The 27,625-nt window shown below is 40.4% G+C and overlaps 1 protein-coding gene across 3 annotated transcripts; it reads left to right on the top strand.

Annotated features, from left to right (window-relative positions):
* The first annotated feature begins 288 nt into the window (after nucleotides 1-288).
* kdm3b (lysine (K)-specific demethylase 3B) lies at nucleotides 289-25,655 on the top strand. 3 transcript variants are annotated; one of them, XM_042492823.1, is made up of 25 exons: nucleotides 289-760; nucleotides 8,415-8,579; nucleotides 9,206-9,319; nucleotides 10,323-10,428; nucleotides 10,736-10,860; nucleotides 11,604-11,663; nucleotides 11,805-12,515; nucleotides 12,624-13,812; nucleotides 13,885-14,101; nucleotides 14,259-14,473; nucleotides 14,596-14,748; nucleotides 15,659-15,766; nucleotides 15,863-15,990; nucleotides 16,090-16,387; nucleotides 16,504-16,757; nucleotides 17,905-18,177; nucleotides 18,336-18,507; nucleotides 18,647-18,737; nucleotides 18,986-19,116; nucleotides 19,253-19,372; nucleotides 19,771-19,794; nucleotides 22,813-22,952; nucleotides 23,312-23,488; nucleotides 23,606-23,740; nucleotides 24,687-25,655. In XM_042492823.1, the coding sequence occupies exons 1-25, from the start codon at nucleotides 554-556 to the stop codon at nucleotides 24,759-24,761; spliced, it is 5,388 nt and encodes a 1,795-aa protein (XP_042348757.1). In that variant the 5' UTR covers nucleotides 289-553; the 3' UTR covers nucleotides 24,762-25,655. The 3 variants fall into 3 exon arrangements, with proteins under 3 accessions (XP_042348757.1, XP_042348756.1, XP_042348758.1); XM_042492822.1 differs by having other exon boundaries at nucleotides 16,087-16,387; XM_042492824.1 differs by lacking the exon at nucleotides 19,771-19,794 and having other exon boundaries at nucleotides 16,087-16,387.
* Nucleotides 25,656-27,625: the final 1,970 nt, after the last annotated feature.

Genomic DNA, 27,625 nt, shown 5'->3' with positions numbered 1-27,625 from the left:
GTTTTGTGAGTATGAGAGCATTTTGCAAGTAAAACTGTATCATTTTAGCTTGAGACCTTCAGTTTAGGTCTGTGTTTGAACTGTTTTGAAAATGAAACCTCTGCATGGACAGATGTGTTCGAGCAAACGAGACAAACTGTTACACTGCGGAAAATCCAGTAAGCATCCTCCGACAGTGCACCCTGTAACCACTGAGGCGGTTCACAGGCCTGTCACTGGAGGTCGCTGTTTCCACACTCTTGCTCTCTGTCTCCGCAGTGCTGCCTGTCTACGAGGAGTGCGTTTGATTGTTGCAGGGCTCAATGGCGGACGGAGCAGGATAGTCGCGTTAGCACCGAGGACAATAACATCTCGACTGTGTGAAATTCCTGGCGTGACCCGGTCCGCCGCTGCGTGGCCCCGGCTGCAACAGTTGTAACGAGTTCTCCTTTGCACTAACGTGAAATACAAAGCAGCTCTTTCCTAATTGTCTTGTAGCAGTCCTGAGTTCCTATCCCGAGCGGAGAAGTTGTTCATGGTGGCTCACTGAAGGCAGCTAGCTTGCGAGCAAACCATGGGGGACTCTCTTGAATTGATAGGGAAGCGTCTGATTTTGCTCCTCGACGACGGCAGGTCCGCGAATGGATCCGAGCCGGAGCAGGCTGCCTGGGCCCGTGACTGGCTCCGGGGGACGGTGCGGGCAGTGAGCGTCATCGGCCTGGCCGCCCCGGAGGTTAGCGGAGGAGAGGCGACAACAACAAGCACCGCTGCGGGGCTGACGGTCAGTGTTTACATACAACTGGAACCGTACTGCTGAGCTAAATACCTGCCTATTTTATGAATAATATGTTTACTAGCTATTAAGTATGTGTTTGACAAAATTCAGCTCGTTTTTATCCGTTAATGTTGGCACATCAACGTAAGCTCTTGCACATATTAGCAAGGTACAAGTCGCAGGCAGTTAGGCGAAGCTAAACTCGAGGCCGAGGATTTTTCTGGCCTTTGCTTTGTTCGCTTTATAGCCAGTAAACGAATGATAATAAGCTCCACCAATAACAGTTGTTACCTTGTAGCAAACAGTTGCAAAGCGCAAACGCGACAGAGATAACTAAACGATCACGACATTGTAACACATCGCTGGTAAGTAACGTTGAATAACAGCTTTAGCTCGGCAGATCCCATCGTAAGCTAACGTTAGTCCAGTTAAAGGCCTCACAAGTTCATATGAGGGTGAACCAGGAATTCATCTGACTTTACTGTCGGCTACAACTTGTTAACAATTCAGACAAGTTTCTAATACAGTAAACTCCCGAATCAATAAAATTAATCTTTTCAAGCACTTAAGTCTACATTGTGCAGGAGAGCAAAACTGCTGATAGGTAAAAAATTTTGGGGGTGGTGATGGGTGACCTACATAAAAGTATACACTTCATAGTTAAATGCTGGCTCTTACAATAGCAAGCAGTTGTCAAATTCAAGTAATATTTATGTAAATTGACACTTTAATTTGTACAGTACTTTAAAAAAGATTTAAAGTTTAAACTGGTTGAAAAATAACTGATGGAAATAACTTACAGTCAGAGTAAGGACTAAATAATGACACTTGTCCACTTTGGCTTTTGTGTGTTTATTAAACAATGTAAACGTTATAGTTTTCTATTAATGTAATTAGTGATGTAACTTTTGGTTGTTGCAGATGTGCAATTTTTGTAGACTCCGCAAAAAAAAAAAACTCTCAAAAATTGACATTTATTGCTGAAACTAGGTCCATCGGTGATAATTGATCAGGCAGGGGTTTAGGAATTATTCTTCTGCCCTGCTATTATTCTTAACTTTGACAAGATAGTTATTACAGTCATATCTTTCAAATAATGTAATAAGTGATGGTCCTTTGGGTTGTTGCACAAGTGCCATTGTTATTTGTAAGAAATTAGCAGACTGAAAAATAAACTATATTCACTATGTCCAATAAGAATGTCAGGGTGTCTGCAGGATGCTAAAAAGTCTTACAATGTTTCAAATTTGTTTATATATATATATATATAATGTCTTAAAAGTCATTTAAAGTTCTCAATTTAAACATGGGAGGTCTTAAACCACAAACATTTTTTATCAATCTTCATTTATTGATCTACATTTTTGTTGGTCCTAAGGAGTCAAGCTCATCAGTGTGAGGGTCCATAGTTCTGATGTTATGGGACCACATATATATTACTTTCCTTCATACTTGTTTAAGTATAAAGTTTAAGAAAACGATGATTAGCTGAAAAAAAAAATCTGTCTTAAATTTGGTTTGAATTGATCTTTAAAAGGTTTTTAAAAGCATTTAATTTAAGTGTCTGTTACAGTAGTAACTGAAATGTACATTTTTGTCTTTTGAAGAACAAGGCTGTCTCTCTCTAATCTGAGGTGTGCATCTACCAAAATGGATATTTGTATAAGAAGTTAGGTCCATCAATGATATCGACAGTAACAAGTCCGGAGCTTAGAAATTCTTTTCCTATTAGAAAATAATACTCTGCCATTGAACTTTGAAAAGATAGTCATTATAATCATATTTAGGTCATTGATTCACAAGGATAAAAGAGAGGTATTCAGAGACAGATTTGCTGCCATTTTCACTTTAACGAAACCAAACTAGGACTATCTGGACTCTGCTGTTAAATGAGTTTGAAAATATTTTCAGCACCTTACTGTGCACAATATAATATGGGTCAACGGGTGTTTCAGTTTTTGTTATACTCATCGCCCTACTGACATGTTGACTGAGTTCAACCACTCAGGGCAAGTTGCAGTTCTCTGATGTCACATAAGCTTAACAAAAAAAAACAATATTATGACAACTTCGATGTGAAGGAAAAATATGCAGCTGTGGGTTTACTTGCTAACAATATCAAAGATATTTGTTGGCAGGCTTGATTCAGTGGTCTGTGAAGAAGATTGAAGGAAGATTGTTGGCGGGAAGATGTGTTTTGAATAGTTTGGTAATAATCTAGTTATACCAATATAGCTATGTTAAGGTGTCATCTGGTTTTTTGCTTCTCATCGTCTCTTGATGACTTACAAGCAAGTTTCAGCACTAGTATATTTTGATTGTTATTCTTACAGGTGTTAGTGTAAAATGTCAATCCCAGAAGATTTTTAATGAAAAAAAAAAAAAGAAATTTAACCAGCAGATCCAGATGCACATAAAACCGAATTGATGAATAAAAAGGCCTGCATGACACTGTCATGAAATAAAAACCAGATGTCTGAATTTGGTCAGTTAGCAGCAAAACTGAATGAATTTCTGACTAAAGACAAGGGCTTTATATATATATATATATATATGAATCTCTTTTTTAATTTTTTTGAGAGCCTTAAAAAGTCTGCAGTGTTGGACCCTTGGCAGTTAATGCTTGGCATTTATTGTAAATAAATGACAACAAGTAGTGGTATTTTTCCTGAGTATGTATATATGTAAATGGATCCTGTAGATCCTCATAAGGTGGCACAAATTAAGACAAAGCCATGGCCACTGTAGAAAATGTTGGATCAATAGTTTGCAAGTTTGTTTCTTTTCATTTATTTTGAATAGAGTTCAACTGATACTGATTTTTTTCAGGGCTGATATTGATAACGATTGTAAGTAATTAATGAGACAGATAACCGATATCCATTTACAATAAAAATGAAAATCTTTCTGTCAGTATTTAGAATTTGGAATATAACAATCTCCAACACCAAACTAAGTGCCGTAATCTGTCGACCCCTAATTTTGAACAAACAGTAGCGCAAGTGACGAAGACAGCCATAATCCTCTTGTCAAGAACTGAGGTAACATTTTGCCCTCTGGCTTCTTGTACATATATATATTTGACAACAACAAAGGCAACCTAATTTCATACACAACCCCCCTCAGTTGCTATGGTAGCTGATCAGTAACCCATGGGTGGGTCTTCCAACTCTGGGGTTTCTTTTGCGCTTGCCATAGTGGGACTGACTTGCACGCTCATCAGCTTTTTGTGCTCACCTCAGCACTAGTTTCTAACAGTATATGGCTAAAACTTTCCAGGCCGAACTTGTACTTGTGAACTTTGATTTCACATTTGGTGACCCTGTCTACATACTGTGTATTCTGTGTGTGGCTGCATCCACCAGACAGAGAACATCAGACTGTGACCCCGGTGCCATGATGGTTTGGTTGGAAAACAAACTTTTAGAGCCCTAAAAAGCGCATACAAATACTTAAGCAAGATAAAACTTTGCTGTGGGGGATATCTGAACACACCTTGGTAATGGGCTTAAGCATCACCTCTGATCCAAAGAGAGGACTGACACTTGCACCAGTTAAATAATAAAAATAAACACTCACATTTGCTGTCTGAGAGTTAGTGTGGCAGATTTTTCAGAGTCACAATATATATCGTCACAATTTGTATCATGGTGTTTTTTGTAAGAAAATGCCGCTGCATCCTTTATTAAATTAAAGGTATTTTTGTCACAGCATTTTATAAAGTGCTTCTCAAGCAAGTGTTGAGAAAATCCTCTTGCACGGTGGACAAAAGGATCACTTGAACACTTGAAGGTTAAGCAGTTGACTTGACATTATCCGTGTGAATCTGCGTCGTTAATACCTGCAGAGCCTTCCCCCAGTACTTTTCTGCTTTGCAACCTCAATAAAATAAGTACAAAACTTAAGTTTTAGCTTTAACCCTGATTTTAAACAAATGTGATTTGACTGGGGGAGCCCGGCAGACTGATGATTGTACAGACTGTTTCTCACAGCTTGCTCTGTTAAATGAAACAGCTGTAGGTCAAAAACTCAGATGTGTCTGTTTTACTTCACTCAACCTCATAAAATAATAAACCTCTGCTATGAATTTTACAACCGTGACAAAAAGGAGGTGTCATAGTGTCTTCAGTAAAAGCGGTAAAGTTTTGCTTACAGATCATGAGAAGAGGGAGCTTAGCTGTTGTCAGGTTTGCTTAGTGACTGTGTCGTAGTAAAGCTTTTGAGTGCCATTTTTCAGTTAGATAACCCTTTAAGAATCACAGCACACCACTTTTATTCTGTTATTTAGACACAGAAAAGAGGATGCATTTAACTGAAATATCTTGCATGAAGAAACGGGGTCATGTTCAGGGGAATTGCAGTCGAGGAACTGTGAGCCAAAAAATTCAGCAGAAAATGAGAGTGCTGCATTTTTTCACACTTGGCTACTATTGTCTGAACGCTCCCTAACCCCCAAACTGCTTTATTGGGGCTTCTCAGTGGCCAGCAGAAAAGTCTGTGGTTGTTCTTGACATCTCACAGGTCTGACAATCATGCTCACGAAACCACAAGGTTAATAAAATAGATACCATCAGTGACTAATGGATACACTTCAGAGCAAATCCTGGAACAATATTGAATACATGTGCAATGATGGTCAGTATGTGGATCCTTGTAGCACATTTTCCAGCCCCATGTACAGTAAGTCAGTAAGACTGGACAAATGGACAATATATGATGCCCTCGCCCGAATGTTGTCATTCATATCCTCCATGCCTGCTTCAGCTGTGGCCATGAGTTTTTACCGTGCTGTTCGTCCATCCAAATCTCGTGAATGCGATATCTCAGGAACACCTAGAGGAAGTTTCTTCAATTTTGGCTCAGACATCTACTTTGACTCAAGGATGAACGAATTAGAATTAGGTGATCAAAGCTCAAGGTGGCAGTGACCAGGCAAAACACATTTTGGGCCATAGCTCAAGAAGTTATACACTAACTAGAAAAGTTTATTCAGTAGAGAGTACGTCTTTGTCAGGCAGTCGCATTGCAGCTGCAAAGCGGCCACTGGAGCTGATCATGGCCACGCTAGACAATGCATGCTGCACAGCTGTGCCTGGTGTAATCGTCCCTCTTGGCTACCTTACCGTCAAGAAGACCGTTTTTCCTCATCTTTTATCATGTCGAAAATTAAGTGTGTCATAACTGATAAGGTATGGAATAATCTACATTTGCTCTGGTTCAAAATGAGACCAATCGCTGCAACCACAGGAGGTCATTAAGCATGCAATAATAAACGTAAACAAAAATACTAGGCTGGTTCAGTAGTATGTGGCATTAGCTGCGGACAGACACACACACACACACAAGGCCAAACACACGATCCCCTCCAGGCTTATGTCTGGGAGAGATAATTATGTCAAAATTTCACACAATTGTACAGTAAAATATAATGAAGAAGTGATGAGTTATTTTGTGAAGGTCAACTTCACAACAACATCACCATGTTGTGCAACAACACTTTTCAGGCCATTATTCAACACCATAACTTACAGAAGGGTATATTGCAGGGTTTTCCACACATTTGTTTATTTGTGGTGGCCTGCTACAATCAAAACATCCTCCGCCATGAATTGATTTTCTATTTCTGGAGCAGGACTGTTCATTAGGAGCGCTATTATTGTTGGGTTATGCACAGCACCAAGCTGTCGGATCACAGAACGCACTCTGTCCACAGACGGAGCTGTAGAATCGCAAGCGCAGTGAAAGTGAAACATTCATGGGTCTAAAAGTTTGCTTTCACTCTCCTCTTTGCAGCAGCTGCTGCTCTAATTCATTCATCTGTTCAACTCTGACCAGATCAACATATAAATCCACCTGCAACTCAGACTCCTCAAACTGCTGCTGAAGAAGAAAGAACTTGAGAGATCTGCCTGCGCTGTGTTCAGACCCACCAAAACACACAAGATTTAAAAAACGGAAGGTTATTCACACGGGAAGTAAAAACAAACCAACACACAGGGAGAAAATGCACAAAAGGAGACATAAAGACAAGAGAAAAGGACAAACTTCAACTTGACTGGTTGGGGGAGTCATAAAACTGCTAGACGTTTATTCTGGTTTAAGCCAATTCTTAATCATCAACTTTTCTTTCAAACCAAAGTCGCTAGATAACTAATGATTGACAGGCTCTTCTTCTGTGATCCTGCCAGAGGGCCTGTTCATTTGAGTCAGTGAAACACATCCGAGCTTTTACAAAATGAAGTGTGTTATTCAACTATTGCTCGAGAGAGAAAAGGAGTCACTGCGTCAGACATTATATACAACAATGTGTGATATTGTAACAGTGGTGCATCTGAAAGTCCAAACTGTGAAAAGTTTAAAAGAAAATAATGACAAACTAGATAGGCTGGCATCTTTTTTTCTAGTATTCACATTTTAATAAGCTGAGTAGTATTATTATTAGACTGTATCATAACCATAATGAAATGCTCTTTCAGAGGGGTTGCTGATGCACACAGATATTACTTTGTTAATTGATATCACTTTATGAAGGTGTCTAATGAGCTCGTGGCCACTGAAGACGCTCTGTGTGGCTGACAGATAGTAGCTTGCCAGTCCATTTGTAGTAATTCTGTCTAGTGAAAAGTGTTATTTTATTTGCAGAACTTGCACATATTTCTACCCTATGCTGCATTTTAATTTGATTCACTAATTGCAGTTGCTGAGGTAATTGTCTTTTTGTAATTTCTGCTGCCGGAGTTTTCTCGATCAAAACTAACAAAAGATTGACTTGGATGTTGTGAAATAGCTTTTAATCATCAGATTATTGAACTATTGTCTTCATTGTTAAACAACCACCATTGCCAATGAAAATCAATCTGATGTGACTCAGGCAGAAATGATGTTCACATATGAGTAAATGTATTTAACTTTTATTTACATTACAAAAGTCACATTTATTCTCTAATGCAAGTTCTTTCTAATGAAACAGCTGCAGTTAACACGAGCTGACGTAACATTAACTTGCTTACTTACCATCAGCATAAGATGAGTCGACTGCTTATACAGATACTGTAGTAAGTGTTGTGTGCTATTTTCAATCGTGGGATACCCCAGTTCTTTTACCAGTGGTCAAAACAGTCATACTAAAGATGTTGCTGTAATGCTTTAATGTTACTCTACGCATTAGCTTGGTGGCTGGCATTAGCCACTCAGTAGCACTTTGTGGTGAACCAATCTGTATGTTGAAGTATAGCATAAATATATCTGGTCACTACGGGATTACTGTGTAGCAAAATGGAATATAACTAATGAAAAAAATGTGCTGTGTGGCAGACAAAATGCTGTATGACTGATATTGAGAAAAATTTTGTGACATTGTATGATGCACAGTGATGGTGATCTGGCGTTGTAGGTAGAGCATCTAGGGGGATAAGCGTAATATGACGCCATAGACAGGCAGCCAAATAAAATGAATCATTACCTTGAATAAAAATCCAGCTACCTTTGGGTTCGAATATTGTTAGAAACATTTGGGATATGGATGGATGTAAGTACACAACTCAACAAAATATATAACATATATTATCTTTAGACTTTTTAATGCATGAATGTTACATATGAATCTTAAACAGTCCTTATTTTTATCTTTCTCTTTTTTTTTCTGTTTTTCTGGCTGCAGGTATTTGTCGAGTTTGAGAATGCTGTGCAGAGATGCTCTTGGGTACAGGTGTATGACAGCGGGGTGAAAGCCGTGTTGGTGGAAGACTCAATTGTTTGGGCCAATCGGAGTGATGGTACCGGGACTGCTGGAGCCCCAGCATCAGCAACAGCCTGGCCTGCTCTGGTGAGTGCTCAGTCTGCATCATGCATACAAGACGATGATATGAATTGTTGAAATGGGGAGTAGGCATTAAGACAAGGCCAACCAAAGCTGCCAAATCGTCCCAATGCTGTTGGGTCCGTAACCTGAATGCCAGCCATTGTTGAAATCAATGACTAAAGCTTATAGTTTGAGTATTCCTTCTCAAGTTTGGACTCTGACCATTACTGAATAATTGTATGTAATAAAATCCCAACACTTTCCAGATATTGCTTTAAATAATGCAATGTTCCTTTGTCAATGAGAACACACAGTAAAAGGCTGATTTTTATTTTTTGTCTCCCTTGATGCTGCAGGCTTTGTTGCTGGGCCAAGTAGAGGGCAGCGTCACACCCCCAAATGCAAAAAGACTAAATTTACAAAGATAGTAATGTACTAATGTGGGTTCTGTAAGCAGAAGCACAATTGAAAGATATGACTAACTATAAAATGACTAAACTGTTTGAGGCATGCAAACCTTCACTTTAAACATAGTGGATCTGTTTTCAACTACATTTAAAGAAAAACCTTCATTCTTTTGATATTTACCCTCAATATCGAGTACTTTTCCTCAGGGTCAGAGAATTTCACGCCGTTCTCTTTCTCCTCAGGTCTTCCGCTCCCTGGTGGACAGAGTGGGTTTAGGATCCGTGGTTCCCGTGGAGTATTTTGGAAACAAGAATTTTGAGTTTCTGCCTGACAACAAAACTGTCCAGAGGTTTGAGGTGTGTATGTGTATGTGTGTTTGTTTTACAGTGTGCATTCCTTTTTCAGTAGTTGTACATGCTAGAACCATTACTTTGTAAACCACTTAGTTTGTTGATAGAAATTAGAAATACTTCTTTGCTGATTGCCGTGGCTGGAGGCCTTAATGCGATATCTCAGGCCTTAAAGGGAATTTCTTCACATTTGGCACATCCACTTGGACTTGGACTGATTAGATTTTGATAATCAAAGGTCACTGTGAACTCGCAAAAGTTATTTTTTGGCCAAAATTCATACACCAAGCATGACAAAATTTCACACGAGTTAAACAAAATAAAAATAATGAGGTAATGACATGTTATATCCAAAAGGTCAACTTCACTTTGACATCATAATGTTCTGTAAAAGCACTTTTCTGTTTATTACTCAACGCGTTAACTCAGAAACAGAAGGGGAGGCATTTGTTCAGATACTGAATTGGTGACGCTAATTTGGAGTCCACCTTGACACCGTAGTGATTATATACTGTATATCTTTTGTGCTACTGGGCTGAAGATTTGTGTGAAGCGTCCATGCTTGGCGATAAAATACACCTAGTATTCTTGACTTCATTTACTACATGAGTCTAGACTAAAATGTAAAGTGCAACTTGAATGGTTGGCGGAGGCATACAACCGTGAGGCAGTAATTCTAGTTTTTAAAATGGACTAAATATTGAGGATATTTATTAAAAATGAGCAAAAACATTTTCTTGTTCAGCTTCTCAAATTTTATTTTCTTGCTTTTTTCTGTTTTGTGTGATTGCAACTTAAATACCTCAAAGCTTTTCACTATATATGAGGCAGAATAAAAACATTTTTTGGACAGGGTGTTTGTCAGTTCTCACATTTTTTTCAACAATGAACCAATACAATAATATCAGCATTAAGGGCACTGATGTTCTGTCCTGTATTATTCTAGTGTGAACCTTCACATTATTGCTGTATCACCAGTCTGAACAGTGTGGTTTGTGTCCTTGTGCAGGTTGAGAAAGACATTAGACACCCTTTGCTGGTGGAGCAGCCCTCCCTGCAGGCTGCCATCTCCAGCTGGCGTACTGACTTTGAACTGCAGGAGATCTTCAGGAAGGGTAAGACTCAGCCTTCAGCAGTTTTTATGTTGTTGTATTTTTTACTACCTCCATGTGTTCTCTGGGGTGTTATGTTTTAACAGCGTTTCACACATTTTGTTTGGGAACTGATGTTAAGCAGTGAAGGCCATGGACTAACAACAGCGACTGCAAATCATTGTGTTTCTGACGCCTGAGTGACAACTAACTAAATTTAGAGATGTCCATGCCTTTATCATTTGGTAGTCTGTATTCCTGTTGACTTGTTAGCTGTTTTATTTAAATCTGCCAGAATGCAACTTATTCTGCACCCCGTTCCTGCCCTCAGGTTCATACACTATTCAAGGACGCAGAGTTCGTGTTTACCAGCCAGAGTTTGAGGAGTGCTGGGCATCAGGACTGGTCTCACAGCACGACCCTATCTCACACATCATGGAGATCACCTTAGATAAGGTAAATAATGTTTGTGTTACAAGTTATATTGGAATGCAAATTGTATTATATATTTAAATACCAAAATCAGGATGTGTGCAGATCTGTAAAAAGGCATACAATTTCTTAAACTCAATTCCATAAATATTAGACCTTAAAAGTACTGCAAAACAATTAGAAACTCTTCATGACATAGAGGTATTTAGATGGAACATCAGTTCTAGAGGTTTGTAATATTGTGAAACTAAGATAGGAGATTTTTAACTAAATACCCTGATATCACTTTTGCGACAATATTGAAGGGTAGAGTACAGTTACTTTTACAAAATAAATGAGAGTTTTGATAAATAATCATCTTCTGGATTTTATGACTAAATGGGACTAAGTTGGTAAAGGCAAATAGAAGAACAGCTGGAGCAGTCTGGTAAGTTAAGTTAAAAATTACATAACTTTGCTGTAATCAGAAAAATACAACACATACAATATTATGATATCCAAAATTTAAGACCATATTTAGTCTCATATCAACATTTTGACATAATGTCAATATATTGGCCTGTCTCAATAAGTCCTGTCAGTCACTTTCAGAAAGGATAAATTCACTTTAAATGACTATATTATCTCACTTCTTGTTTGGGGTCGTTTAGCGCTCCCCAGTTTGTACAAATACAAACCTCATGAAATAATTTTTATGTTTTGCCTAAATATATTCCAGTCACGGTGTGAAAGGATGCCACTTAAATTCCACTTTTTTTCTGCTTTAGGGAGAAGAAAACCAGATGGTGGATCCTCGTGTGATACACGTCATGCTGGCAGAGGAGGAGGTATGTTAGTCATATTATAAAAACATTTTGTAATTGATTTTACTGAGGTGAATATTTTGTTATAATGGGTTAAGTGCTTTCAGCTTTAGATTAACATTTTCAATGTATTAACAGAATTTTCAATATTTTCCCTCTCCTCAGATTGGTAAGAATGGGCGACGAAGGAAGGACAGTGAAACAATGAAGGGAGACAGTGGACGCAGACGTAGGACTGCTTCCGAAGGCGAGGATGACTTGAACTTGAAACGTTTTAAAGGAGCAGGAGATGTGGGAGCTGATGGGCAAAACTGTGGCGATTCCAACTCCAAAACTCCAGCGGAAGGGATGGGAATCTGGGGAGGAGACTCTGGAGAAAAAGTCAGCAGCACAACCAAAAACGGAAGCTCTTCAGAAGGAACCTTTCCTCAGGGCAGAGTGTCGTCCCCCAACACCAACTCCTCACTCCAGATGGACCAGTCGAACGTTACTCCTCCTCGTTTCCCTGCCCATGTCAAAGAAAATGGTCGCTCACTCTCCACTCAAGGGGCAGCAGACTCCACCACTGCCGTTACACACACCCCCACTCCCACCCCTCCTCCCCTCAAACCTGCCCCCTCTCCCTTCTCCACCACATCTTTCCCCTCACTAGGCCAGATGCCGAGCCTGGTCCCTGGAGCTCCAGCCCCCAAGGCCTCCCCATCCCCCCAACCAGACCGAGAGGAGGCCTCCCAATCAGCTTATTCTAAAACAGCTGCTCTTGTTTCCCCGGGGCCTGTCACCATTTCTTGGTCACATGACAGCGGCCCCAGTGTGGCACTCTCTGCTTCTGTGGGTTTTAGTCCTAAAGCCCCCACTTGGGGAAGCCAGACTGAGGTAAGACGATGGATATGATAAGTACCATCTATAACATTACACGATGCCTTTGCAAATCATCACAGTTTTGTTTCTGGTGTTATATCATTTGACCACTTCTTTTCTCAGGGCTCTAAAACAGCATCAAGTTTTCGTTTGCCCCAGACCGTACCCACTGCTTCCGTATTTGGAGATGTTACCTCCCAGACCAACGGAGGTCCAACCACTACAACCTCCCAGGACACTCCCAGACCCTTTGGCTTCGGCTTTGGCGGAGCAAAGACTGAGACTAAATCCCAGCAAGACCAAAACTTGTTTTTCCAGTGCATGACCCAGAATTCTGGGTCCAGCCCGAGCCTAGCTGCTGGTCAGACCCAGTCCAAGGACACCAATTACTTTACCGCAGTGTCTGAGAGCCTGAGTAAGGAGCCCCCAAGCCTTTTTAAGTCTGCAACCTCCACTGAAGGGCTGAAAAAGCCCGAGCAGCCCAAAGTGCCTGAGACCCATTCAACGGGAAATGGTGTGCTCAACAAATCGTCATCGGCCTTCCAGGGCATGGGTGGCTCTGCAGGAGGAAGAGGCTCTGGTCTGAGTATTGGTGGTCTGGCTGCAGCTCAAAGTATTTCTAAAAAGAGCAGTAATAATGGGACTTCTGTTGGGAGCTTAGGGCTGCAATCTGGTTTTAATACTTCAGATAGCCACCAGAACCTCTTTCTGCAGGCCTCCAAAGAGCCCGCTAATCCATTTTTGGCGTATGGGGACAAAAGCTCCCACACCTCCTTCGCTGGCCTCACAGGGGCTGAGCCACAGACTCTTGGTCCTGCCCCGGACAGCAAGCCAAACCTGTTCACTATGGCAGAGCCACCTAAGGGGATTCTGCCTTCCCCTTTCCCAGCACTCTCAGCATCCGCTTCATCACCTAGCTCTTCCTCCTCTCCAGGGCAGACCTCATCACAGAGGTCACAGATTGAAGGGACTATGACAAAGGAGGAGCAGGATGTTGGGGAGATGCCCACATCCACTTCAGGCCTCCCCATGTTTGGAGGCAGTGGCCCTGGTGGAATGGAAGAGGTTCCTTTGACCTTTGACCAGAGCCAGTCTCAGAAGTTTACCCTGGACGAAAGAGGCCAGATGTCCAAACGGGACTCTGACTCCAGCAGCAACAGTGACCTGTCAGACCTGAGTGAGAACGAGGAGGGCCTGGAGAAAGGCCAAATCCCAGGAGTACCACCACACCCTGCCAAGGATGGGGCTATGTTGCAGAAACCTAAAGTCCAAGGGGCTGCTAAGAGCCGTCCACGTAACAAGCCTTTCAAAGGTAAGTCCTGTCCTCTCTTTTTTGTTTTTGGTGACAAACTAAGCAGAACTAACATTAATTTGTCTCCTTCAGTGGGCCAGTCTGTACTAAAAGACCAGAGCAAAGTGCGTCGTCTGAAGCAGTCTGGTGAGTGTTTTCTCCAGGATGGCTCCTGCATCAATGTGGCCCCTCACTTGCACAAGTGCCGCGAGTGTCGTCTGGAACGCTATCGAAAATATCGTACCAACGACGACGACAGCGATGATGAGGACGACCCGAATGTCTCCTGTCGGTTCTTCCATTTCAGAAGGTAGATGTTTATATGCTTGCACTGCTCATTGGCTTGTGTTGTGTATTTTAAGTTGAATTCATAAAGAGTTATAAAAAAGCTCTAAAAAACAGAGGAAGCAATCATCAATCAAACAGTGATCTGTTACTGAGTTAACCTTTTTTTTGCCCGTGTAAAGGTTGGCTTTCACTCGTAAAGGTATACTGCGTGTGGAGGGCTTCCTTAGTCCTCAGCAGAGCGATTCTATGGCCATGGGTCTGTGGCTGCCTGCACCGGCAGTCCAAGAGGGCCTTGACCTCGATACATCCAAGTACATCCTGGCCAATGTGGGAGACCAGTTCTGTCAGTTGGTCATGTCTGAGAAGGAGGCCATGATGATGGTGGAGCCTCACCGTGAGTATTAAGACATCATTTTATTCACATTTAGTGTTTTATCTTGTACTGCATTTTGCGTCAACACTCACCTCGTCAGAAGTGTGTATTTAATCCCGTCTTTCTTTTGGCCCGTCCTTCAGAGAAAGTGGCGTGGAAACGTGCCGTGCGAGGTGTCAGAGAAATGTGTGACGTGTGTGAGACCACCCTGTTCAACATCCACTGGGTGTGTCGCAAATGTGGCTTTGGAGTGTGTCTGGACTGCTATCGGCTCCGCAGGAACAGGCCAAGGGAGGGTGAGTCATCACGGTGACATTTAGGGAACCTTTGTTAACAAGTTCACCATAGTGCCGTGTTGTTTAACTTTTCTTTCATATATTTTATCAAAGTCATAGAGACAAAAGTTGATGTCAGATGTTTTTTTTAAAGATATTTTTTGGCCTTTTATGGCCTCATAGGAAATGGGAATGAGAGAGTGTGGATGACAATGCAGCAAAGGGCCGCCGGTCGGACTCGAACCCGAGGCTGCTGCAATGAGGACACGTAGGCTCTGTACATGGGATGTGCGCTCCATCAACTGAGCCACCCAGCACCCCAGAGTTTTTGTTAGACAAAATTGTTGCGGTTCCATGCCTCCTGGAAGATTTTAATGTCCTGGGCAGAAGGGAGATATTCTGGTCAAATATGATTGTTTATATTCTGTAGATTCACATGCGTAATGATACTATTTAAAAAATCAATCAATCAATAAATACTGGTACTGATCATCGCTAGTAACAACCTACTTGCTGGTGGCTATATATAATCACAGTATAAAATGTGAGTTTTCAGCTTATAAAGCACAAATGTAAGAAGATTGAAAAGTACTCACCCATCTTTTAAGTGGTAACATCCTATGAATCTCGAGTGCACAGCTGATAGGTTTGTGTTTTGTTTACATGAGGTAACAGAAGTGCATGTTTAATAGATTAATTGTGGACAGGGAGCGAACTTCGCTTGCTGTCAGGACACAGTGTTAGGCCTGCATATTCTCATACGAAATTCTTTTAAACAGACATTATGACCTGAGAAATCTAAATGTGTCAGACTTCAGATATCCCTGGTCAAAAACAGATAATTGCCAGATAATGTAAACCCTGGTTGATGTTTCTTTGTTGGATCTTTTGAGTGCGTTGGAAACATAGGTCAATTTGTTCTTTCCCTCAGATGTAGATGAAGGTCCTGAGGATGAGGTTTTCTCTTGGTTGAAGTGTGCTAAAGGCCAACCTCATGAGCCACAGAACCTTATGCCCACGCAGATTATACCTGGGACAGGTAACATATACATTTTGACTGTTTATGACCACATAATCATCAAGTATTGGTACAGCAGGAGTTGTTATGATTGATTTTATTGGCTTTCTCCTCTAGCTCTTTACAACATAGGTGACATGGTGCACTCAGCAAGAGGCAAGTGGGGTATTAAGGCTAATTGTCCTTGTACCAGTCGACACACCAAGCCTCTAGTACGCCCTAGTGCCCCCAATGGGATTTCACAGGTACCCAGCCACATCATCATTTTCTTAGTCCTGAATTTCTGCATTGTGCAAAGTGTTTAACCGGAAGGCTCTAATGTCTGGCTGTGCTTTCCTCAGCAGTCTACAACAAGCAGTAGTGGCACCCTCGCAGCTGCAGCTCCTGGTATTGGCACCCCCCCAAAATCAGAGGGAGAGACATCGGCGATCAAAACAGAACCTACACAAACAGCAGCGCCAGCAGACAGTGGGGGAGGAGAAAGCGTGGGCAGTGTCAGTAACTCCACCAGTGGTACGTCCTCCCCCTGTAACCTCACCCAGTCGTCTGCCAAGGAGTCACGCTCATCAGGAGAGGGCAACAGCTCTGCTCTGCACTGGCTGGCAGACTTGGCCACACAGAAAGCCAAGGATGACACTAAGGGTTAGTAGGAAAGAGGAAATGCTGAGCCAGTGTAATTTGAAAACAGAAAAAAACGAAAAATTCATACAAAATGTTGTTTTTTTTAACGTCACCACTTGTTTGTCATCTTCTTCCAGAATCCGGTACACTTCGCTCCATGATGAGTCGAGACAGCCGGCCTCCCTTTGGCCTGGACTCACTCAGTGCCCTGTCAAAGCCTTCTGCTTCCAGCCCTAAGCTATTTAACAGTCTGTTACTCGGCTCCAGCATGGCCCAGTCCAAACCTGAGGGGTCCAGTCTCCGAGACCTGCTCAACTCTGGACCGGGCAAGCTCCCCCAGGGCCCTGGAGAGAGTGGGGTACCATTCCCCTCTGTCTTTACGTCAGCAGGCGTACGTAGAAAGCTTTTATTTATTCCATGGTGTTTTATGAAATTTTCCAAGTGTACACATTTACAGTGAGAAGCCCATCAGCAAGATCCATTATGGATTGAAAAATTGTTAATTTTAAAAAACAGTTTAGAAAAAACAAAACTGCTTTTTCCCTGTTAAAATCCTGTGCCTCTGTGTTAAATTATCCTGTATCTCCTGTTCTATGCCAGATATGTATCAAAGAAATTAATATCAGAGCCTTTTTATATCAAAATCTCTTTGATGAATCAGGGGTGTTGACAAAGTTCATCAAATTAAAATGAGACTTCAGGCAAATAGCTAGCCACACAGGTCAAATAAAACTGCACTCCACCGCTTGTGGGTTGTAGTAGCTAACAGAGTAATATGGAGATGTGTGTTTGCATATCAGTGGGTTGAACCTTTGTTTCATTTCCAAAATAATGTGGCTGAGGGTAATTCATTCATCTCTCCCTCGTCCTCCTGATCTAATGGCGAGGGAGATGTGTGTGGAGCCAACAGTCCACTGTAGCTTTGTATTGCACCAAACAATTGGCCTGTACAATTTTTTTGGGTTCAACCAATTGCAAGGGATTTGACTGAAATCCCTCTTGTAACTGTAAATCGTACAAATATGCCATTTCACTGTGAAATTTGTCACATTACAGAAGCTAAAGATTCCCCAACTATGGAAATTGCTTATAAAGCTGAACACCAAATAACATTTTGGTGTATTTTAGCACAAAGAGAAATACAATTTGTGAGGCACATCTTTTTTACAACTATATAGAAAAACACACCTGGAATTAGTGATAAATAATGTAATGTAAAAACTCAGTATTAAAGTCTAAATTTTCAGCATCAATTTTTTTATTTTCAGTAATGCTTCTACATGTATTGTGAATAGGTGTACCCTAAGCTTAAAGTATAGTGAGTTAAAATTGTAGGAATACTAAGATTAGAAGTAATTGAGCTGATTTTAAACAATATCTCTGCCAGTTACTGGTGTAGTTATGCAGCAGATCATTCACTTGATAAGACGAAAAGTGCTAAACATGTATTACTTAGAAAAAAGACAAAGCTTCTCTTGACTGTATTTACCTGTTAACACATACCTTGGTAATTTAAAAAACTCTGTTTTGTTTTGCAGAGTGACAAGCTGAAGAGCAGCCTCCCGAACTTCTTGGATCACATCATCGCCTCTGTTGTGGAGACCAAGAAGGCAGAAGGCCGTCGGACCGGGGCCTCTGAGGGCAGCGAGCTTGGTGTGTTGGGTGCTCGAAAAGATGGAGTAATGGGCCTCAGTGTTTTGGAACCACATACCTCACACTCCTGGCTCTGTGACGGACGACTCCTCTGCCTACAGGATCCCAGCAACAGCAACAACTGGAAGATCTTCAGAGAGTGCTGGAAGCAGGGACAAGTAAGTACCTGAATCAGTATAACTCCTGAGGCTTCTATACCAGAAAGATGGTGGATCTGAACAGGACAGATTGCTGTTGGAGAGACATGGGGAGAAATTTTACTGAACTGACATCTGTTGCTCTATCATCTGGATAATCTCTTCTCTTATGTGTCCAGCCCGTGTTGGTGTCAGGGATACATAAACGCCTGAAAGGGGATTTGTGGCGGCCTGATGCCTTCAGCAGGGAGTTTGGAGACCAGGATGTAGACCTGGTCAACTGTAGAAACTGTGCTATCATCTCTGATGTGAAGGTGCGAGACTTCTGGGACGGCTTTGAGGTCATCTCCAGTGAGTGCACATACTTTTTTTTTCTAAATTATTTGTCTTTGTTTGGATTAATTGATTGGTTTGTGCGCATGCCACTGTGTCATTTTAGCTCCTGTTTCTCTCAGAAATTGTTGCTAATGTTTTTTTTCTGTGATTGTAGAACGACTGCAAGATAGCGAGGGCCAGCCAATGGTTTTGAAATTAAAGGACTGGCCTCCAGGTGAAGACTTCAGGGACATGATGCCCACACGGTGAGGAACCAAGAAATATGTTGCTTCTTATTTTTGATGTTTGTTTACCAACAAAGCGAACCACATCATTCCTTAAGTGGTAGGACTGGGTTCCATCAAATAAAGTATGACACTATTACAAATACCATCACCCAAAGTGTGATACCAGTGCCAATAGAGTTATATTTGTCTTACAAATAAGATAATAAGATACAAAACACATTTGTGAATCTTACTGGTGTTGTTCTTTTTTGATGTGCTTTTCCCAGGTTTGACGATCTGATGGAAAACCTACCCTTGCCTGAGTACACAAAGAGGGATGGTCGTTTAAACCTCGCTGCTCGTCTGCCCAACTTTTTTGTGCGTCCCGATCTTGGACCTAAGATGTACAATGCCTATGGTGAGAACGATTGGCTGAGTGTTACCGAAATGTTTCATTTTTAGTCAACTGAGATATCTCTGTCACTCCCTCCCTCCATTGTACATTTGTCCTCATCTTCTCTCTCTCACTCCCTTACTGTGTTTCTGTCCTTTAGGCCTAACCTCCTCTGAAGACAGGAAAGTGGGAACCACTAATCTCCATTTGGATGTGTCTGACGCTGTCAACGTCATGGTCTATGTTGGCATCCCTCAAGTGGAGGGAGACCCAGAACAAGGTCAGTGGATTTAAGACACTTAGTTCTTCTCCGTCCTCTTCTGTCTCATTCACACACACATTCAAAAAACATTAACCACAAGACACTCCTGTGGTGCACCTTTATCTGTTATCAAAAACACTGCACCGCAAAACCCACATTTTTTTGCCTTATAAAATCCAAGATATTTTTTATAAAATATGTAGGAGAACCCATGTCAAACACTAGACATTAATCACTTATTTTTCATCCCACTGATCCCTCCTGAACTATTTTAAACATACATTCACAGCTGTTTCCAAAACATCATACCTTTACTGCTTTAGTTGCTCCAGGCTTGATTGGCTTGGATTGGAGCCTGAAGAGACCCTTCAGGTGGTCTCACTCATTTACATTGTGGCAAAATTTCTCATTTGCAGAGGCAGATATCAATGGACGCAAAGGTCTGTAGACTTTCAATTGTATCACCTTAGTAGCATGCCCTTCTTCTTGACTAACTCCCCTTGTTCACTCCTCCACCCCATCCTTTTGTTATTATCTGTACAGTAGGGGCCAGAGCACTTGGACCCATCTGTCGGTTTCCACTGTGGCATGTTTTAAACATTTCTATGTAAATTCAACCTTTATTAACAACTTCAGTTATTACCAGATGGCACTGAAAAACTCTTCTGTTGTTCTTTGGAGATCCTGGCTTTCTTCTTCTGTGTAGATTTCCAGGTTAAAAATATGTGTATTCTTTGGGGTTAAGTCAATGCAGCATTTGTGTGAACTGACATGACGTTCACATAAGGTTTCATATAAATACTGGGATCTTCAGTTCCTGTTAGCTTTGGATGAGCTGTGCTCTGGTCCTTACACTGTGGGACAAAAGTATGAATGAAGGGCATCTAGAATTGGCATCCCAATCCCTTGCAGTTACAGTGACGCTGACACACACCTAACAGTATGACTTATCCTCATACAGCAGTCACTCTTCTTCTTAGTGGGACCAGGGGATTATACAAACATGCATCAAAATAAAGTCACATTCACTGATTTATCCTGGCTAATGAACTTATGTCTGTGAAGCAATTGTGTGTGTGACATAGGCTTGGGCTATATGACCAGGTTATTGTTCAAAATGATAATGGGTGGACATGATAATGGTCATCAAATGTCCATGAGAACAGAGTGATAATTAATTATACAATGAATCTTTGCTCTTGCTTTCTCTATGCTTCACCCTTACAAATTAATTGAATAGAAAGGACTTTGAGCTGCTTGCCATGGTCATTTGACTAGTGCAAACAAAAATGGCGATTGTTGTTAGTAATTATGGTGACAACACATGTCAGTGGGGCTGTGAAGTGTAAAACTAACTAGCTTGAGAACTCAGTTTTGGTCTATTCTTACCCTTATTTTCCTTATAAAACAGAAAAATACAACTATGCACCAAACCAAGTTTCGCTCTTCCACCAGGCTAATACTAACACGTAGATGCCTTATTGATTAATTGTAAAACACACACACATTAAAACTTGACAGAATCAAAATAAAACTGACCAAAACCATCTCAGGTGGTCTTCCTAGTTATTGCATTAGTCCACTTTTCCTAAAATTACCAACTCTGGTTTGGTTGAAATAAACCCTTAATTAACTGAGATAGATGTTTAAAAAAAACTGATCTACATGCTGTTTATCCCTGTGGTCCCTTTCTGCCTGTCAGCTGCCCACTTTTTCCCTTTTTAATGTTTGCTTTCAACTGTATAGAAGTTGTGTTACTGCTGTTACTTTCCTTATTTTGCCGCTTCATCGTCAAACCTTTTAGTTAAAACAAGTCTACTAATAGTGTAGGGAAGAAAAGTACAAGCAGAAACAGCCACAAGGAGAGCTGCAGACAACAGACTCTCATTGCACCTGTGCAAACAGCTCACCTCCAGCCGATAGACTTCTTTTATCTGCCATGCTGTGTGATGGAAAGACACTTGCAGCAAAATAATGGGTACTTTAGGTACTGATCAGGCTGCTGCTTTTAAATAAACACACTCAAGACAAGCCATCATTAGTGAAATTCACACCTTTAAGCGAGTAGCCCTGTTGTATGGAGATGCAAATCCTTTCTGCACCGTATAGGGCTTACGCACCGAGTCGATCGCGCTTTAGCTTTTTTTTGGACTATAGTGTCGTATATTGTTGTTTTTGTTAAAGGAATATCGTCAGTAGGTGAATCACCCAACCTTAGTATGACCAGATAATGAAGACTGTGTCGGTATACACACACATTTTTAATAAAACTTACCTTACTGGCCACCACGCCAAATGCATACACATGGTAAGATAGCGACGATAAACACTGGGAACAAACAGGTGTGATTTGACACAGTCATTAGTGTTTTTTTCACTCACCATCTTCTTGTAACTATAACTAGTAACTCAGCTCTGTAGATGAAACATCAGTAAAAATTTCATACAGAAGTGTTAGCTCCTCTGTATGATCAACCTCAGGCTGTGGGTGTGTACATTGTGTTAGTAAATGTGATTGTGTAGTCTGTAACTTTTTTGTCCCAGTGGTTCTCAACTAGTCCTGCCGCATGATCCACAACACAGACATTATTTAAAATTTAAACAACTTTCATTGATTTCAAAAAATTAATAGTTCAGTAATTTACAATGCTTTCATGCAGGATAAACATTAGTCCTGTTGTGGGATTTTCATGTTTTGCCAAAGGCTATAATAATAGTTTCTTTTTACAGTTCCATGGGGGAAACGTGAGCACACAGGGCTGCTGCTCGGGACGTGTGTGTCATGAAAGCCACATGATACAGCTGCAAAATTTTTATTTAAAGAGTAGCTATGAAAACTTAAGAATCAAACTGTCCTGAAACTAATTCTTACAGTTATGGACTGTAAAGACCTGTGACCTACTGTAACATTGGGTCATTAGCCACCAGTTGAGAACTACAGCTCTGCACCATTTTTGTCTTACAGTATAATGGGTGTACTTTACAGTCCCAGTCCCAGTCCCAGGTAGGGCTGAACGCGTAATTGCATTCAAATCGACATTGTGAATTAAGAGATCTCGATATTCAAATAGCAATAAGTGTAGTGAGTGTGTGCTAGTGGAGTGCGTTATTGCTTGTGTACAGTGAATAATACAGAAGATGAAGAACTTTGAAAAAAGAAAAAGAAAATTGCATACTCAATCCAAATATTTGTCCATAAAAATCAAAGTTAGATTGTTTTACCAGATAGTTCAGCCCTAGTTCTGGGACTTAGACATGATATGTAAAGTCAGTCATCAAACTGGAGTAAAAACAAGACAGTAGTCTTTAAGTAATGTTGAAAAATCAACAATATCAGCTCAAAATTTTGAAGAGGAAGCTCTACTGTAAATTCTTGTCATTGTAGAGACGCTGATGATGATCTTTTGGTGCCCTGCATGTGTGTGTGTGTGCGTTGTTGTTTATGTTTGGTCCTCCAGAGGTCATGACCACCATTGAGGAAGGTGATGTGGATGAAATGACAAAGAGGAGGGTGTACGAAGGAAAGGAGAAACCTGGAGCTCTCTGGCACATCTATGCTGCCAAGGATGCCGAGAAGATCAGAGAATTACTCCGCAAGGTCAGCAGCCAGTGGATTTCTGTCTAAAATAGCATCTGATCTGTCGAGCTGCTGTGTAACTGGCTGCACTGATCCTTTACAAAGACAGCGATGCATTGGGTGACCGGCGCGGTACCGAGGGCCTGATGTCATCAGATAGTGATTGCACAAAAATCATTGAAAAGCCTTCCTCTTCATCAGAATGCATTATTTTAAGGGTACTTCTATTCTGTGTATTTATCTTAATCTGAATCCTGATAAGTTTACCCTGCACTACATTCTTCTTGATTATACTCGGATGTCATCGGTGGGTTTCCAACAACAATCAAAAATGCAAGGTTCGGATTAATCAGAGGATTAATCATGTTTTTTTGTGTCAGGTGGGAGAGGAGCAGGGTCAAGAGAACCCTCCAGACCAAGACCCCATTCACGACCAGAGCTGGTACCTGGACCAGACGCTCCGCCGCAGGCTCTATGAAGAATATGGTGTTCAGGGTTGGGCCATTGTACAGTTCTTAGGAGATGCCGTATTTATCCCTGCTGGAGCTCCACACCAGGTCAGACGTGTTGTATTAAGGAAGCTTGCTACAGATATCCTTTTATTTAGATAATCCAAGGTTCATATTTATCTTGTTTCATTAACATATTTCTTCATTCTCTTTCATTTCCATCAGGTGCACAACCTGTACAGTTGTATCAAGGTGGCAGAAGACTTTGTTTCTCCTGAGCATGTTAAACACTGTTTCAGACTGACCCAGGAGTTCAGACACCTGTCTACTACTCATACGAACCACGAAGACAAGCTGCAGGTCGGTGTGCTTTTCTCTAATGTTGTTTCACATTTTAATGCGTTCAACTAGCAAAAATAATCTTTGTTTGGTGTTGTTTCTAAGCAGTGTGCTCCATTTTATGTAACTTCTAGAATCTGCCAGTTGAGCATACAAAAGATGTTATTAATTCAGAGTAGGTTTATTAGTTGCTTAGAGTAATTGCATTAAAAACTATGCAGAGATCAAATTCAACTGATAATTTATATAATGCTGACACATGAACGTAGCAAAACTAAATGGCAGTGCATTTAAAACAGCTTATAACTGGATGTGAACATTTTTTTTTCTAAATCTATGTTCTTTAATAATAGGCAAAAAAATCTTTGAAATTAGTTTATTAAACTATAATTGATTTCTAAAAAATTATTCGACAGTATTCATTCTGTTGAAAATTGTGGAATGGCTCTTTCGCGTTATTTAAATGGAAATGCCCACTCTTTCATTTGCAAAAAGCAGTATTGTAATTTACAGCACCGTTGCCCTCCCCTCCCTCAAACCCCACACACACTGTTGACAGTGTATGTACAGAGTGAGGAAAGGGTTAGCATGGTAGATGGTGCTGTTTCATTATTATTAAACCTTCATTTAACCAGGTACATAAGGAAGGCATTTGAGTACATAAGGCAGAATCATATAAAAATGTCAAAACAAACAAACAAAACATAATGGAGCCACACTAATAAAAAAAAACAGCCATAGGTTACAAAAAGTTTGGGTTTTAAATTGAGTTTAATATTTCTCATCTCTGTTTTATAGACAAAGCTCTTGTACAGCTGCTTGTGTTAAGACAACATATAATATTTGTTAAATAAATGAATGAAATAATTTTATAGAAAATGTTATTCATATTCTTTAAAATGAAGTGTTGAAAAAAGTCAGTGAGAGGCGCTGTTGTCGTTTTAACAACTTTTTCTTTTTTTCTCAGGTGAAGAACATCATCTATCACGCAGTGAAGGACGCTGTTGGGACACTGAAGGCTCATGAACCTAAACGCCCTTAGTTCCTGTCACTTAACACTGTCCCAAAACAACCCACCTCTGACGACCACTCCACTGCACACACACACACACACACACACAGACTCTACATCACACACCTACATACACAAGCACAGGCTGCAAAGATAGTAGTAGGTAGGTTCTTTTGGGACAGTGAGATTCTGGGTTTTGGGAAAAGAGAACATTTGATTTGGGGAGGGATTAGACGGGGAGGGGCTAGTCAGCGCTTTGATGAAGGAAGTCCTTTGTCGCTGTTACACAGTATGCTCAAACTTGTCTAGTTGTTTTCCAATTATTATTTTTGATTAACTCTGTATTTAAGGTCAGTGTGTTTGTTCTGTTGTTTTCATTGTATATGTAAGATGTGAGAGTAAGGGAGGTAAAAAGCTGACGTGCCTTTGGAGCAGAGGTTCAGCTACCACATAAGTGACTGACAAAATGTGAGTACCGGGCTAACTTTCCTATTTTGATGACGTTGATATTATTTTTCTTCAATAGGAGCGAGGTTAACCTGTTTTTGTAGAATTTTTTTTGAGTCTTTGAACACCTGATTGCTTCTGCCCTCTGTGGCTGAAATGGATTTGCGAAGCAGCCAGTGAGGGGAAGCAGACCAAAGTTTTGTAATTTTTGTTTTCTTATTTCACTTTTAGAATAAGGAGTCTTTTCTTTTTATACACCACAAGGCAATGATCAGGAGGACTTAAAGACAGGGCAGGTTTAAATTTTTTTGGTCACCTATCTTTGTCCCATGGGCTGAATGAACTGCAGACTTTAACAATGTTGTTCAAGAATCACAATTGCAGCTGAACAGAACTACTGGCCATTAACATTGTATCAATATATATATTGATCTTAGCAGTCTCTTTGATTTTTCACAATAAAGTTTACAAAAACTACTTTTTGTTTGATGGTTATTTCTTTACTCACAAAACTATGCATGTAGAAGCAGGGGTCCATAACAAATGTGAATGTATTTTAATGTCTGAATCACTTCCACTAACTGTTATTTTCATTATCAGTCTTTTTTGATTAAATCCAAAAAAAGATCAGCACTTTACATTGATAATAAAACTGAGAAAATCGGATCATCCTTTACATTTGAGAGCAAATATTTGGAATTATTTCCTGATGAATGAACTTACAGTCTGGCGATTGATTTATCCATTTGTCAGATAATAGTTCAGTACCAGAATGAATGTCTGTCTTATCTTAATTTAAGGTCCTGTGTGGTGTTGAATGTGGTTGGTGTGTGTTCATCAAGTTGCAGAAGTATCAAAACGTTGCCTTATTTCAGAGCCAAACTAAAATTTTCATCCAGACAAATGACATAATCCGTTTTTTAGAGCTGAATTTGGTCTTATTTTCACTCTTATTAATAAAGGCAGTAAGGTAATGCATGGATTTTCATTACTTTTATCTGTTACCAGTGTTATCACCGTGCACAAGTGTATTAGTGGATTTTGTTTTACTGATTCTACATGCTCTTATATCTGTCTTGTGTGGCCAAGCTTTCACTGCTTATTTCTAGACTAGTAAGTAGATCAGAGAAATGGGGCAGGGAGGCCTGAGTGTGCTGTATGAAACCCAGGAGGAGGATGCAAACATGGATTTAATTAGTTCAAAACCAACAAAGACCAATTACTTCATTTTACAGTACAGAGAAAAATAATATGTGGGATAATTTAATTAATATAACATATTAGAATCCACAATGATTGCAGTTATAACTTAAAAGTTAAACATTGCAAAGTAACAACAGCAGAGCTCTCCAGGTTGATCTAGGTCTTTGGTGAACTCAGTGAACGAAGATTTGTTTTGTCTACATGTTAATGAATTTATCTGAAAGAGGGTCAAAGTTCAGGGCGTAGTGTTGTAAAGAAGTGGTATGTCCCAATTGTGTGCACATTGCATGTAACAGTGCATACTTTGCAAGGGCAACAGTACCTGCTAAAAGTAAAAAGAATTAGTGGAACGTGCCCTAAGTCACATCCCAGCCGCCCCCTCCTCCTGCGAATAATGTGCTACAGTTAAATACAGTTTTTATTCTTGCCCCTGACAACCTCCATTCAAAAATCCAACAGAACCTTGGTTCCCTATCATCTTCCTGTAAATCTAGTCTGCATAACCTTGCCATTATTTCTGATCATTCCATGAGTTTCCATACTTACATTAGCACACTGACTTGTTCATGCTTCTCTCATCTCAGGAGCAAAGCTAAATTTAGGTCTGTAGTATCCTAAACAAATCCTCATTGCACCGCTTACAAACCTTCCAAAATGCTGCTGCTCGGCTCTTAACTCAACAGATGGTCACATACAACTCCAATTTTAACTTAGTTGCACTGGCATCCTGTTAATTTCAGAAACAATTTTAAAATCTTGTTGCTCACCTATAGAGACCTAAATGGTCAGGCACCACAGTATATAAGTACCCTTGTATTTCCCTATACTACCAGCCGAACCCTTAGATCCTCTTCCTAGGGTTTCCTTAGTGTTCCTCGGGCGCATTTCAAGACTCTGTGGAGTCTTTTAAAAAGCAGTTATAAACATTCCTGTTCAGACAGGCATTTCTTTAACACCTGGATCAATATCAGTTTTCTAATGCTGCATTCAAATGCTTCACACTTGTGTTTAAACCTCTAAGACTTGACAAAATTAGTTTGATTTTTTTTAAATGCAGGGAAAAGACTAATAATAAGCAACTTGGCAAGAGGTGTCCTGCAAACTGCAAAAAACTAACAAAAGGTGAAAATGATCTGAAAATTAGCTGGGGGGTATTGATTGATTTGATGAAAAAAATGGTAGAAAATTGTGCAGAAAACTATATTTATAGTTCTCTTAATTATTTATTTCAAATTATGTTACAG

Source organism: Plectropomus leopardus, chromosome 9 (genome assembly GCF_008729295.1).
Source record: "Plectropomus leopardus isolate mb chromosome 9, YSFRI_Pleo_2.0, whole genome shotgun sequence".
NCBI lineage: Eukaryota > Metazoa > Chordata > Actinopteri > Perciformes > Serranidae > Plectropomus > Plectropomus leopardus.
The sequence above is the reverse complement of the archived record's forward strand: the minus strand, read 5'-3'. Positions and strand labels throughout refer to the sequence as shown.

Excerpts from the sequence above, each read along its gene's own strand:
- kdm3b (XM_042492822.1), top strand. The coding sequence starts at position 554 with ATGGGGGACTCTCTTGAATTGATAGGGAAGCGTCTGATTTTGCTCCTC. Across the intron at positions 761-8,414 it reads GCACCGCTGCGGGGCTGACG|GTATTTGTCGAGTTTGAGAA; the intron begins GTCAGTGTTTAC and ends TTCTGGCTGCAG. Across the intron at positions 14,102-14,258 it reads CGGTTCTTCCATTTCAGAAG|GTTGGCTTTCACTCGTAAAG; the intron begins GTAGATGTTTAT and ends GCCCGTGTAAAG.